Source organism: Sparassis crispa, assembly GCF_003851025.1.
Source record: "Sparassis crispa DNA, contig_000001F, whole genome shotgun sequence".
Lineage (NCBI taxonomy): Eukaryota > Fungi > Basidiomycota > Agaricomycetes > Polyporales > Sparassidaceae > Sparassis > Sparassis crispa.
The window spans coordinates 254,983-269,663 of NW_020939748.1; the positions used below are offsets into that span (position 1 = coordinate 254,983).

A 14,681-nucleotide genomic window follows, 5' to 3' on the forward strand; every position below is an offset into this window, starting at 1 on the left:
CTCGGCATGCCGTGGCTTAAATGCCTCAATCTGATGATTAATTGGGAAACCAGTGACTTTTGGTTTGGCAAGGATGCCAAATGGCCACTGAAACCCACCATCAAAGATGTACCAGATGAAGAAGTTTCAATTTTCAAGGAAGATAACCTCTCAGAGTGAATCACCACTGAAACTTCTCCGACCTCATTTGGACATTCAGAATCTATCAGAGAAATCATGGCCGATGACACTGAGCATGGCGAGTTACCTGCAGTGCGGAATGATACTGAACCAGACGACCCACCATTAGAACCCTCTATGGATCAATTTGATGACAACGATCTAGTTATCTCCTATATCGCAGAAGAACCAGTTATTGGAATATTTGAACCCATCAGGAAGGAGTCACCTTTGACGAATGAAGAGTCTGGAACTGCAGTCTTCACTATACGAAGAGGCCCCACCATCAAAAGAATGACACACAGTACTCGATCCCCATTATTCTGTAATACACAGAATACGGTTTTTTATAAACCATCCAGTAAATCACAGGAATTGGCACAACAAGCACACAAGGAAGCATCAGCTGTAGACAAACCCAAAACCGTTGAAGAGTTGGTCCCTGACTATCTCCACGATTTGAAGTCAGTCTTTGAAAAGAAAGCAGCTGAACGCTTCCCAGAAATCAGGCCTTGGGACCACGCCATTGACTTGAAACCAGATTTTATTCCACGCAACTGTAAAGTCTATCCGTTATCGCTCAAGGAACAAGGAGCGATGGATGACTTCTTGGAAGAAAATCTGCGAAAAGGATACATTCGACCGTTGAAATCCCCCATGGCCTCACCATTCTTCTTCGTTGGAAAGAAAGACGGAGCACTACATCCCTGTCAGGACTACCGATACCTGAATGAAGGGACGGTGAAGAATGCCTACCCCCTTCCGCTCATTTCTGAGCTCATGGATCAACTTAAAGGTGCATCGATCTTTATGAAAATGGATTTACGCTCCAGATATAACAACATCAGAGTCAAAGATGGTGACCAATGGAAGGGCGCGTTTAAGACAAATCACGGACTTTTCGAACCTATGGTCATGTTCTTTGGACTCTGCAACTCCCCAGCGACTTTTCAAATGATGATGAATGCACTCTTCAAGGACATGATCGATGAAGGATGGATAGTCATTTACATGGATGATATCCTCATCTTCTCGAACAATTTGGAAGAACATCACATCCGAACCCGATGCGTACTCCAACGACTCAAAGACAACGACCTATTCCTTAAACCGGAAAAGTGCTTCTTTGACATTAAGGAAGTCGAATTCCTAGACATGATCATTCGAGAAAACTACATCGGCATGGACCCTATCAAACTTAAAGGAATTGCGGAATGGCCTAAACCAAGCACGGTAAAAGGTGTTCGCTCTTTCCTCAGGTTTGGAAATTTCTACCGGAAATTCATTGCCAACTTCTCGGATATTGCCAAACCATTGACGAACCTTACGCGTACTGCTGCTGGATCTCCACCTTTTGAATGGACAATGGAATGTCAGACGGCTTTTGATACATTGAAATGATGATTCAGTACTGCCCCAGTGTTGTTGCTGCCCAACAAAGCAAAACCCTTTATTGTCGAATCTGACGCTTCCAAGTTTGCTACGGGTGCAGTTTTATGACAAGCCGATATCAATGGAGAACTCCATCCTTGTGCCTACATTTCACAAACACTCAATCCTGCTGAACGAAACTACGAAATCTACAACCACGAACTTCTCGAAATCGTTTGAGCCCTTACCAAATGGTGCCATTATTTAGAAGGCTCTCCTCATCCCGTTGAAGTTTGCAGTGATCACAAGAACCTTACATACTTCCATACAGCCCAGAAGTTAAACTGCCGACAAGCACGATGGAGTCTCAAATTATCACAATTCGATCTTCACCTCATCCATGTCCCTGGCACTCAGATGATCCAATCTGATGCACTATCTCATCGTAATGGACTCGATGACAGTGAAAGTGACAATGAAGATTGCATCCTTTTACCTGATGCACTGTTTGTGCGATCCATTTTCCCAACGCTATTTGACGAAATCAGAAATCACGCAGCAAAGGACCTCATTATTCATGAAGCCCTTGAAGTGATCGCGCACAAAGGGCCATTCCCAATGAAGTCCTCACTCTCTGACTGGGAAGTTCACGATGGTGTCATCCTTTACAAGGGAAAGATTTATGTTCCACCATCCGAACCTCTTCGTTGCGACCTCGTTAGACTACGTCACGACTCCCCTGCCATGGGCCACCCTGGAAAGTTCAATACTCTTGAACTCCTACGTCGTGAATTTTGGTGGCCCGGCATGTATGCATTTGTCAACAATTACATCGAAGGCTGTGCCGCCTGTCAACAGATGAAACTGAATACTCACCTAACTCATATTCCTTTGGAACTAATCCCCGCAGACCCACATGCATTACCATTTTCCTGTTGCACCACAGATTTTATCATCGACCTCCCCGTTTCCAACAGCTTTGATTCGATTATGGTCGTAGTAGACCATGACCTTACGAAGGGAGTGATTCTTACGCCCTGCCTCAAAATGATCACAGCTGAAGGGACAGCCAAGATTTTTCACGACAAAGTTTACTCGCAATTTGGATTACCTGACCGAATCATCTTGAATAGAGGACCTCAATACGCATCCAAAGTCTTCCAAGAGTTAAATTGACTACTCCAGATTAGATCATCGATGAACACAGCTTATCACCCTCAGACGGACGGAGAAACAGAACGAGTCAACCAAGAGCTGGAAATCTATCTTCGACTCTATTGCGGAAACAACTCTGAAACATGGGCCGATCGCCTGCCAGACCTCGAGTTTTGTCATAACATGAGGGAACACTCAGCACGGAAGATGAGCCCATTCCGCATCATGATGGAATACGAACCACGTGGACTCCCTTCCGTATTCCCAAACACAAACATTCCATTGGTTGAATCCAGGCTTGACATGTTGCAGAAGATAAGACTAGAAGCACTAGCCATGCACGAGTTAGCCCGACAACAGATGGCGGACCGAGTCAGACAAGGATCGCCAAAGTTTACACTAGGACAGAAGGTCTGGCTAGACTCGAGGAATCTGAAGGTCAACTACGCCTCGCACAAGATAGCTCCAAAGCGTGAGAGGCCATTCGAAATCATTGAAGTCATCGGACCAGCCAACTATCACCTCAGACTCCCGAAGACCTGGCGAGTTCATTTTGTATTCCACGCCGCCCTTCTATCTCCTTATTGCAAAAATGACATACATGGTCCAAATTACGTGAACCCACCACCTGATGTCGTGGATAACGAAGAAGAGTATGAAGTCGAAGTCATCCTGAATCACAAGGCATACCGAGGTCACCTGAGGTACTTAGTCAAGTGGAAGGGATATTCGTCAGCAGAAAACTCGTGGGAACCTGCCCACAATCTACAGAATGCAAAGCAGACCCTCGATGCATATAAAAGGACCAGGGGAATCAAGTAGAGGATGAGGAAACTGGAATGACTACCACGACAGCCTTCCTCGTTATCTTCCTAATTGTCCTCCACTGCACAACCCTCGCTTTCCTTTGGATCATCCACCGAATCCTTATCAGACGACTCGTCAAACACACGCTCTTCACACGAGACAACCCACACACTAACAGCTGGGGTGATCAGAACGATGCCTGGAACTGACCAGGCAGCTCTTATCTCCGTGGGAATACTCTTTATCGCCCAATGAATTTTCATCTATTTGATTGTTACCCACATCCACAACATTCTATTTCACATCACAGATAACCGTGATCCCCTTAATGACCAAAAGGTATAAAGGGAGGAGAAAATGACATATCATCAATGCCCACTTCTGCTATAGACGACCTTGTTCACAACATACTCGCTGAAGTCGCTTCTACGATTATGAGCATCCCCGCATCACCTACGCTTGTCAATGGAATACCCTCCCGAACACAGACACCCTTCATCCACGCTTCATCGCCTTCACCTTCGATTGAACTCAGTCACGCATCGGATGAACAAGAATTTGCTACACGTCTGATCTCTGCCATCCACATCCCCGTCAACTTCATCAATATTCTCGTCGCCCTATGGAATCGCCCGTAAGATCGACAAGCAGTGGTTTCTATGCAACGAGCATTAGAAATGGTCAAGTGGATGCAGACGGCCAGACAAGAGCTCATCGCAGCAGAGGAGAGGATGAGTAGAGCCCGAACCAGAGTCGATCAAGTCTGGTCTCTGATGCGCAGTACGGTCAGTTGTACAGCACAGGAGATCTGGAGGGAGCATGGGGATGAAGACATCGGGCACATCCTCGGATACACCATTGATGGGAGACCTGCATCCACTCCTCGTTCATCACCAGAACCAACTCCTGTTTGACCTCGCCCTCCTCGTTCGCATGTACCTACAGGTCAATCCCCATTATCGCAACCCTCCTTCTCACACACATCGACTTCTTCGCATCACAGTCATCCCTATCGTGATGGACGTACGCATGAACAAGGACCACGAACTGGCCGGCGGACGTGCTACAGATTGGAGGTGATTATTATGTTCGAGACTGTCCCCAATGATAATGAAGACTACAATATTTCTTGTAGGACAAGAAACGTTAGACGGGAGCTGATGTTACAATGCTCCTCACTTATGGCGCATCTTTTCTTTTTCTTTTCTTTGTTCCCTTTACATTACCAGACCACGTGATCCAACACGTGACTCATCGGAGCCCAACCTCCAATTCTTTATCCAGACAACCAGAACCCCTAGTCTAGGGTTATACCAGATCCAACTCCGGACCTTCTTCTTATCACACATGCAAGACGTGCATGTATGCCTCATCTTTATCTCGTTCTGATACACGACTTGTTATCCCCATTAGTACTGGTTATCTCTCACAATCTTACTCAGTGTTCCCATAGATATTACTTCCTCGCTGTTACCTTGCCCAGACATCATTTCACCTTATCTTAGTGATGTCAGTTATGAAAGATAATCTTTTCTATCAATAAATAGCAAATTTTCATGAGAATTGCTACTTTTAAGTAGACTTATCTGTAGGTGCATAGGTTAATTCAGGATAATCTTAATATAATCTTCCAGATAATCTGAGGATAATTTTCTGGATAATCTGAAGATTAGCAACAAAATACAATTTTAACTTTGACACCAGCCAGGATTGAACCCTGGACCTTAGGTTGATTTTATAGAATATAATTCCAAGTGACACTTTAAACCACTTGACCATTAGGTCATACATCACAACTATCTTATATTAAATTAGACATCTTTTTCTTGAAAAAGACTTAGCCAAATTCTGTCTATTAAAAAAGAGTAAGTAAAAGACACTTGACTTTTATAATAGATAAACAAGACTTATAGACAAACAGTACTCTGCATCTTATTATAGTCTTGTTCTACAGCTTACAGTTTTTGTAAACTATCATGCAGTACTATAGAGTATCTTAATATAGTCATCTATAATATATAACAAGTTATTGAGAGACAGTATTTTATTTGTTCATTTTAGGCTTATACTCTAGAGTTTATTATATTATAGACTGAGCACTTATATATACAAGATCTTTATAGCTATCTTCTAATTGTATAGCAAAGTTCTGTTTTGCTGAAGTAACTGTAGAAACATATATTTTATTAATTATATATTGTACTACATTATATAAAGGCTGCAAGCATTAGAAAAGATAAGACTCAGAGTAATGTTTGTTTATAAGTCTTGTCTATCTATGATAAAAATCAAGTGTCTTTTACTTACTCTTTTCTAATAGACAGAATTTGGCTAAGTCTTTTTCAATAAAAGATGTCTAATTTAATATAAGATAGTTGTGATGTATGGCCTAATGGTCAAGTGGTCTAAAGTGTCAATTAGAATTATATTCTATAAAATCAACCTAAGGTCCAGGGTTCAATCCTGGCTGGTGTCAAAGTTAAAATTGTATTTTGTTGCTAATCTTCAGATTATCCAGAAAATTATCCTCAGATTATCTGGAAGATTATATTAAGATTATCCTGAGTTAATCTATGCACCTACAAATAAGTCTACTTAAAAGTAGCAATTCTTATGAAAATTTGCTACTTATTGATAGAAAAGATTATCTTTCATAACTGACAAAGATGCTTATCTAGCCAATGGACGATCTCATATTACTGCGTAGTACTGCAGATACCTTTTGTATAAGTAGACGACCTCGTCGAGCTGGATCCCCATCTCGACCTGGTTACTATTAAACCAGCTTTTCACTTGCCTTTGACTGAGATCGACTGTTAGTAGCAGACAGCTACTACGAGTCATAAGAACGAACCTTGATCGACCTTCAGTGCGAGGACATCGCCAGAAGTGTCTCTTGAACGGACTTGTGTCTTAAACTAAGACCTCGCCTCGTGATGACTTGACTTGACGCTCATGTTTCGCTGTCGCGTAACATGCCCCGCGTTGTTGTCCAACAGAATGTGTTGCTACTACTGCAGAAAGCAAGCACCGGGCCACACGTTAGAAGGTTGCCCCCACACTGACGACTTTTACGCCAATTACGATGCACACAGTATATTGTTCTCTCACCCCAACCCTCAGATGGATCCACGATTCTCTGATTTTGATGGGACAGGTTCGATGTACACAGAAGAGTTTCCAATGAACAGCGTAACACCATCGGAAGCAGGAGACACATAGGAAACACCTTTGAGGGCAAAGGTGCCATAGAAAGGGGCTTATGTTACAACGGTACGCAGCGTACCTATCTTTTTTCTTTCTGACTACGTTGTACGATTATGCATTAATTCGAGACTTCGAGTCTTGACGCTTCTTGACTCGATCCGGAATCTATCTAGACTATGACATCATAGTCTAGAACCAGTAGTGACTCATCCCTCACTGCGAGGGTACTCGTTGACTCAGCCATTACTGGCATGTATTACTCAGCATGTACTATTAGTATATAAGACTGAGATTGTCGACTGGACCCCCAGTCTCGATCTGGTTACTTTACCTTTAATACACGGGCTTTCCACTTAGCCTTCGTGTGAAGATACTTCGCGACTCGCCACACTTAGTCTTTCACTTCGTGTGTGCTCAACGATCGACACTCAGTCTTAGTGGTATGCCCCAGCATAACATTCCTGCAGTCGGACATGCCACTGAGGCATCACCACCAAGGTCAACACGAGGACATTCTAGCATGACCACCACACAGAATGTCTCACAAGCCTTACCAGAAAGCTCGCACATGTTGCTGCATACTCTTCACATCAAGACCTCATGTGAGCTTGCTGCAGTGATAGTGCCTTCTCATTCTGCATCTTGAGAACAACTTTGCGAGAGCACCACTCATTCCTTCCTTCATGGTTCTGGAGACTGACCTGTCATACCTCCATGAAGTGCATGCAACACAAAGTCAGATGTGTCACTGAAGGGATGATGTACACTGACACTACTCTCAGACATTACTGCCACCCCATGTTGATATGCTTCCAGACCTCCTGGCCTCTGAAAACGCATTTTTCAGCAATCACTCAGACCTCACCACTCTATGCCTTAGCCTCCAAGATGCATCTAACTCTTTCGCAACCTTCTGCGAACTTTTCTGACTTCATGCAACTTCATTCGACTTTGCTTAACACCTCGTGACTTCTCTCTGAGGTTCGACATTCTTTCATCACTCATACGTCACTCTTGCCTCTCTCTGCTGTCGAATACCTCTTACTCGTTATCCTTTGGTCTCATCCGATGTGCCCTGTTTAATTTCCTTTTAAGTCCATACTCTCCCGACATTACGCCGCCTCTCTGAATGTCGCGCCAACTTATTGATATCACATCATCAGAAAAACCCAACTTTCTCTTATGGACTTATCACTTCAGGGTACCCTTCCGACCTAGCTCTTAGCTTCAACATAATCTATATTGTGTCATGGCTAAGAGCTTCTCAGGTGTCAGACTGACCATGGTATCTATGTAAGTCCCATGGCCTTATAGGGAAAGTACCTGACCAAGGGAAGGCCATGAAGGGCTAATACCTAGGGACATCCAATAGTCATCCTAGACTGACCATGGTATCTATGTAAGTCCCATGGCCTTATAGGGAAAGTACCTGACCAAGGGAAGGCCATGAAGGGCTAATACCTAGGGACATCCAATAGTCATCCTGTTTAACCCTGTGTTGTCCTATTGCCATGGGAAATCCATGGAGGTCCTTGGTCATTGTCACCTGTCACATGGTGGTAGGGGTCAATATGTATTTCCCGCTCATTATTTCTCTGCCAAATTGGCAGCCACTGGGACTGTATACCTATCGTAGATGCTTTCTACATATACTGTAAACACTGTTATCTGAATTTTATTGTAATGAAAATAGCTGCTTGCTGTCAGCTGTTACTTCTCACTTTTTGTGCTTGCTCCATCACATCGTATGAGCAAGGAGGAAATTATAGTCTAGAACAGCACGCTGGCTGAAGCGTGAGCATCAGGTCTACTCAAATCACTAGTCTCAGTTATAAGCAAGGCTTGCATTGACACATAGGATGTTCTTACTAGTGATAACAAGTAAGGAGGACATGAGAAACTGCTGAGCAGCACCTCAACAAGAAAGTGAACTAGGTAAGGAGGATGTGAGAAACTGCCGAGCAGTATCTGAACAAGAAAGTAACTAAGTAAGGAGGACGTGAGAAACTGCGGAGCAGTATCTCAACAAGAAAGTGAACTAAGTCTGCACCTTTTGCAAACTATCAATATTAGTCTCTGACACAATGATATCATGTCCAAAGGGTGCACACTCCTCTCTTAATTGTGCCAAAGTTGTAGGTCATTCCAGTGCGGCAGCCTCAGCAGCTTCCACCAACTGCTGTGTCTTCTCTTCCTGTACATCCACCTGTATGTGGGTAGCAAGCACCAATATCTCAAGTGCAGACACCTTTGCTTCAAGATTTAGGATCATCGACTGAGCATTTGTATGCTACATCTCCAATGAGTGAGACAGTTCGAGCACAGACTCGAGCTGCTTTGACAGTGTGTTGAGGCGTTCAGTGACATCCTCTGAGGAAGAAGCAGGAACATGGGGGACAGGTGGAGACAATGGCGAGTGCAGATGAGCATGAAGGTGAGACAGGTCTGAGTTGCCACCTTGAAGATGGATGGGATGCGAATCATGGTCCTCATCATTGTCACTCATGCCCATCCCAGTTGGCTCAGGCATTCTTGGGCGCCCTAACTCCTCCCTTCTCCACCTTCAGTCTTCTTCCTCTTGCTCAGTGGCTAGCTGTTCTTCATCCTCTTCATCAACTCATTCCAGTTTATGCGGGACAACTGTCGCAATGCTACGTGCATTATCATCATCTCCGAGTAAATCTCCGTCATAATTCATTTTGTCCTGATGCTGCCGCTGGTGAATAGGACTGCCGTTCTGGTGCTGTCTGTACACCTATCAAGCAGGTTCTGTGCACCAGCTGGGCTGTCCACAGTCATACATGGATCTCCTGACAGGTTACTCCAAGGAGCTACATCTCTCCTGTATGGGCCTATGGATGTCCCAGAGGGCCATGGCACTATACATGGATCTCCCGACAGGTCACTCTGGGGAGTTACATCTCTCCCGTATGGGCCTACAGATGTCCCAAAGGGCAATGCCAGTCTTCATGGATCTCCCGACAGGTCACTCTGGGGAGTTACATCTCTCCTGTATGGGCCTACAGATTTCCCAAAGGGCCATGGCAACATATGTGGATCTCCCAACAGGTGATTCTAGGGAGGTACATCTCTCCTGTATAGGCCTATAGATGTCCCAAAGGGCAATGTCAGTCTTCACGTATCTCCCAACAGGTCACTCTGGGGAGTTACATCTCTCCCGTATGGGCCTACAGATGTCCCAAAGGGCAATGCCAGTCTTCATGGATCTCCCGACAGGTCACTCTGGGGAGTTACATCTCTCCTGTATGGGCCTACAGATTTCCCAAAGGGCCATGGCAACATATGTGGATCTCCCAACAGGTGATTCTAGGGAGGTACATCTCTCCTGTATAGGCCTATAGATGTCCCAAAGGGCAATGTCAGTCTTCACGTATCTCCCAACAGGTCACTCTGGGGAGTTACATCTCTCCCGTATGGGCCTACAGATGTCCCAAAGGGCAATGCCAGTCTTCACGTATCTCCAAACAGGTCACTCTGGGGAGTTACATCTCTCCCGTATGGGCCTACGAATGTCCCAAAGGGCCATCATATCTCCCAACAAGTTATTCTAGGGAGGTACAACACTCCTATCTGGGCAAATGGACATCCCAATGGCTATGTCAGAGATATACAGACATACTTGGATTTCCGAAGTTGTATACCTCCCACTCATCTGTGCCACAGTTTTAACTAGACAATTTGAGCAATCCTACTTGTTACAAAGTTCTAGAGGTGAAGCACCCGCTTGCGCGAGGATTGACTAACCATTCGCATGACTCCATCATCGAAGAGACTATCGGAGTCAAAATCTACCGCACTGGGATGATATGCATCGGTCAATGCAGCACCCTCAGCAGCATCAAGGAGTTCACCATCATCTTCGGGATCCGTGGCCTCATCAAAGCTCACCTCATCTTCATCGTTGGCATCCCGCGCAGCGTTCACGGAGCGGATACCATCACCTTCGTCATCTCAGCTTCCGGTGACCTCATATGCAGCTGCTGCAGTTAGCTGTGCTTCGGATGGACCCCAGGTCTCGGTTATGTCTCGTTTGCAAGGGATCATGCGTACTCGGGCCTGCCACATCACACACAGCCGGCATAACGACTCACGTTGACAGTCAAGCTGGTAGAGGAGGTCTGGATTGTCACCTGCATATAATCAGACCACTGCGACAGAGAGACAACTGCAGTGAGACTTACCTGCATCCACGCAAGCCCTCTCATTGCTCGTCCACTCCTCCGCAAACCACTCTTGCAGAGAACACCTTTCTTCCCGCAACCGCTCCTCCTCCTCATTGCAGCGATCTAGTAAGAGGCGATTCTTGATGCCTTCGCGAACAGTCTCATCACCGAGCCAACGCGGGACCGCGGCAATGTCGTCATCATCATCGAGGCCGACGTCTTGCCAAATATCGTCATCAACGTCAAGCTTGAAGAGGCCGTTGCCTTGAATCGGCTGCGGCGACACTGCGTATCGCGGGGCCTTGCGTTGCTTGATGAGAAGGTCCATCTGCTTGCACAAGTCGTTGTAGGTCTTGGCCAGCTTGAGGATGCCGGGCTCGCGACGCTTGATTGACGACTCAGCGTGAGAGCTGAGCTTGTTGTCTCAACATGTCGTCAGTTGTTAGACTAAATCCAACATGTGGAGACTTACTGTTGACCGTTTGACGATACGAGCGTTCGAGCCGCTCGAGCTCGAACTTGCGCTGGCGGAGACGGTCGCGGATGCGCTGCTTGACTGCGTGCGCATTCATACGCAGCCTCAGGAAGGCATTGTTGATCAAACGTGAGAGCTGCAGCCGCTCACCAACTCCCAACGCAGTCTTCTTACGTTGCAAGGCTTGCTTGACGTTCACTACTTTAGACCTTGCCTCCATCAGCTTTAAGCTGACCTCCTCGATGCTGAATATGTCGTCGTCATCACCAAGTAACTTGAGTTCCAGTAGGCGCACGCTCTCGTTGTACGCGCCGAGCATCTTCTGCAGCGCCAGGATTGTCTGGATTGCCTTCTTTCCTTTATCGCGAGAACGCCCTGAAGTATGCGGATCAGTATCACATTTGCATGATAAGAGATATGAATGAACGACGTACGAGGCGCGGGCTTGGTTTGATCGCGAACCTGTGCTGCCCATTGCTCACATAACACCTCATCTGTGATCCCACATTGCTCAACTGCTTCCGCCGCTACGAGTCTCTTGGCCTGGCATTGCTTCCACTTCTTATTGAGCCAATGACCGAGGCTGAAGAGGGACTGCTGGTCAAGATACTTGACTTGTGCATCGAGAATGAACAGGCGCTGATGATACTAAAGTAGCGGTTAGATTTTGATGCACAACGAGCATGCCGAAACACTCACCCCAGAGACACGAAGAGATGGTATTAGCTTCCGGATTGAGCTCCAGAAGCGTTCACAACCCTCCCCGTCCGTGAGCCCAAATCCAATGCATTTCCTCGGATGGTATATCAGTTGGCATGGCCATTGATGCCCATACGCGTGAAAGATCGAGACAGCGAACATGATGCGGTCGAACAAATCCCCGAGAAGGTCCCACTTGACGCAACTCCGGTGCAGCTGGCAGGCGATATCATACAAGATCCCGACGGTGGTGGAACGGGGTAGATGCGCGAAGAGCCATTGAATGAGAGCGAGAGCGTAATGTTGTTTCTCCCCTGCCGAGGTCATGTTTACTAACCAAAGGACGCGATTGTGCCTGCACAGCAATGCCATCAGGCCGGTGTCCGAGAAAAACTGTGTGCTAGCCTTCTCGCGCTTTTCATCGGCGGCGAGGAAGGATTCATGGCAGCCATCGAGCACAGACCTTGGTACCTTGAGGCCTTCTTCATACCCATCATCGTCGTCGGCCGAAACGGGAGGTTGGGCACGGCGCCGCCCAGTGTCCCTACTTGGTCGAATTTGCTCAACATACGACTCCATTTTCTTCACCTCCTCCTCCGGGATGAAGACTGACTCCTCGGCTTCGCGTGGATGATCATGCCCATCTCCCTTCCCCCTTCTACGTTTTTGAGTGAAACAAGCGTCGATACAAACGATCACATCTGGACTGAAGACAAATGAGTTTCGATTTACAGTCAGTAAATAGCGTAGCACAGCTCACATATCGTTACCGTCTTGTTGTGCCTTCCCACCGAAGCACAACGGACATCGCTTGCGCAAGTACTCACTTGGTCTCAGCAGGTCCTCCGGCGGTGTGAACGGCTTGCTCTGTCCAGCATGCCCTCCATCTACGGCGGGAGATGACAGCTTCGACGGCGAACGCGTTGGTGACTCCGAGCGTGAGTGCGTCGGTGACTCCGAGTTTGAGGGCGTCGGAGACTTCGAGGTCGAGCGCATCGGTGACTCCGAGGTCGAGCGCATCGGTGAATCCGAGGTCGAGCGCATCGGTGAATCCGAGGGCAAGCACGATTGCGAGCGCGAATCGAAGTGCGATGAAGAGGCGAAGGCCGAGGGCAATGGCGAGGGGGAAGGGGAGCAAGGCCGCATTGAGCCAATATCTGCGAAGACAGTCAATACGATGCGTTCGGTCAAGTAACGCTACTAACGTACCAGGTGTCCGAATGCGTGATGTCGACTCACAGGCCTCACGCAAGACAGAACATCGGGCTTGTTCGACAGCATCCTGCACGTGTCTCTTGGTCGCATTGAGGAGGTTTGAGTACCAGAGGAGCGCATTTCCGAATCGTCGACGCAATGAGTCCTACCGGTGATGTGAGCAGCTATATAAATAGAGCAGTAAGGAGAATTCATACCCTTGTCGTGAGCTTATATCCCCGGTCCCCGAGAAATGCTTCTAACGTCGCACAGAATGACGTGGTGTTAGGAGGTAGGCGGACAAATAGCTGTTGAGTAAATCGCAGCAGATTCAGGTCCACAGCGAGTGTGGGCGCCTGAGGCGCGCAGGGGAACAGCCCGCGCGAGAGTAACTGTAGAGCAGCAGGCGAGCATAAACAAACATTGATATTTACATAGCGAAGAGCTGCAATTCATGAGCATAGGATCATGTACCACAGGGAAAGGAAACCTACATTCGAAGTAGACACACACAACCTTCAGCGTTCTTATGTGCTCACCACCGCAGGTGCACGCACGCGGGATGTCAACGTTTTGACGCAATGATTCGCTCAACCGAAGTAATTCCATGTGGGGAAGGAGCAGCGAAGGTATGACCTCCGTCGCCCACCTCTGCCACTGGCGGGCCTTCTTCTGCCGGAGGTGTGCCGCTCGGACGGCGGCCGGTTCATCAAGCAAGGACGTGTAAACGCCGTCGAAAAAAAAACGCTCCGGACTTGAAACAGGAAGATCGTCGACATGTGAAAGGAATGGATCGTCTGAACTAGGAACCCCTTGCTGAGTAGCGGACGGACCGTGCTGCGTGCGGGTGGAAGATCGACCTCTCGGAAGGTTGGCATGCGTGAAATTGAGGCGGCCAGGCAGCGTTACCAGGCTCTCGGGGCCAGGCAGGAAAAGATGCTTTGCACCGCGGGGTCGCCTTTGTCGAGGGAAGTCTATAGGCTGGATGAGATGAACATGTGACGTAGGGGTTTTTTCAGGAGAGGTCGAACGAGAAACTGAGCGAGAAGATGGCTGGGATGACGAAGGATGCACGGGAGATGAACCTTTAGAATAATGAGCCCTGGGTCGGCGGAAGGACATTGCGATACAGTCTTGGGAGTGCTTGAACCGAAAAAATCGTTGAGGGGATGGTCGCGAAGACATGCAGAAGGGGCTTACCTTCCACGTCCCGCTTGACACATGCTCGAGCCCCTTGAAACATCGCCATGGGGGCGGCGAACAGTCGCGATCGGCGGCATCCGCCCAAGATATTTGGGCAGAGATCGGGCGTGGGTGAACCGCAGTTATGACGGCCGCCTCGAATTGCCTAGAGACGAAAAGGGTTAGTTTGGACATTCTATAGCTGGTGTATGTTGACGCGTTAATCCGTGAGCGAGACGTACATGTAC

At 47.3% G+C, this 14,681-nt stretch overlaps 3 protein-coding genes across 3 annotated transcripts; 2 read left to right on the forward strand and 1 right to left on the reverse strand.

Annotated features, from left to right (window-relative positions):
- Positions 1–216: 216 nt before the first annotated feature.
- On the forward strand, positions 217–1,560 carry SCP_0200840 (reverse transcriptase-rnase h-integrase; the record flags this gene model as incomplete). Its single annotated transcript, XM_027753999.1, has 1 exon — positions 217–1,560. The coding sequence occupies one exon, from the start codon at positions 217–219 to the stop codon at positions 1,558–1,560; it is 1,344 nt and encodes a 447-aa protein (XP_027609800.1).
- A 2,303-nt stretch (positions 1,561–3,863) lies between these two features.
- SCP_0200850 (hypothetical protein) lies at positions 3,864–4,130 on the forward strand (the record flags this gene model as incomplete). The annotated part of the gene is made up of 1 exon (XM_027754000.1): positions 3,864–4,130. One exon carries the CDS (start codon positions 3,864–3,866, stop codon positions 4,128–4,130), a length of 267 nt encoding a protein of 88 aa, XP_027609801.1.
- Positions 4,131–10,425: 6,295 nt separating this feature from the next.
- SCP_0200860 (hypothetical protein) lies at positions 10,426–14,628 on the reverse strand (the record flags this gene model as incomplete). The annotated part of the gene is made up of 11 exons (XM_027754001.1): positions 10,426–10,661; positions 10,812–10,850; positions 10,902–11,306; positions 11,356–11,733; positions 11,793–12,006; positions 12,058–12,763; positions 12,885–13,214; positions 13,263–13,417; positions 13,470–13,696; positions 13,746–14,394; positions 14,452–14,628. The coding sequence occupies 11 exons, from the start codon at positions 14,626–14,628 to the stop codon at positions 10,426–10,428; spliced, it is 3,516 nt and encodes a 1,171-aa protein (XP_027609802.1).
- Between the last annotated feature and the right edge of the window lie 53 nt (positions 14,629–14,681).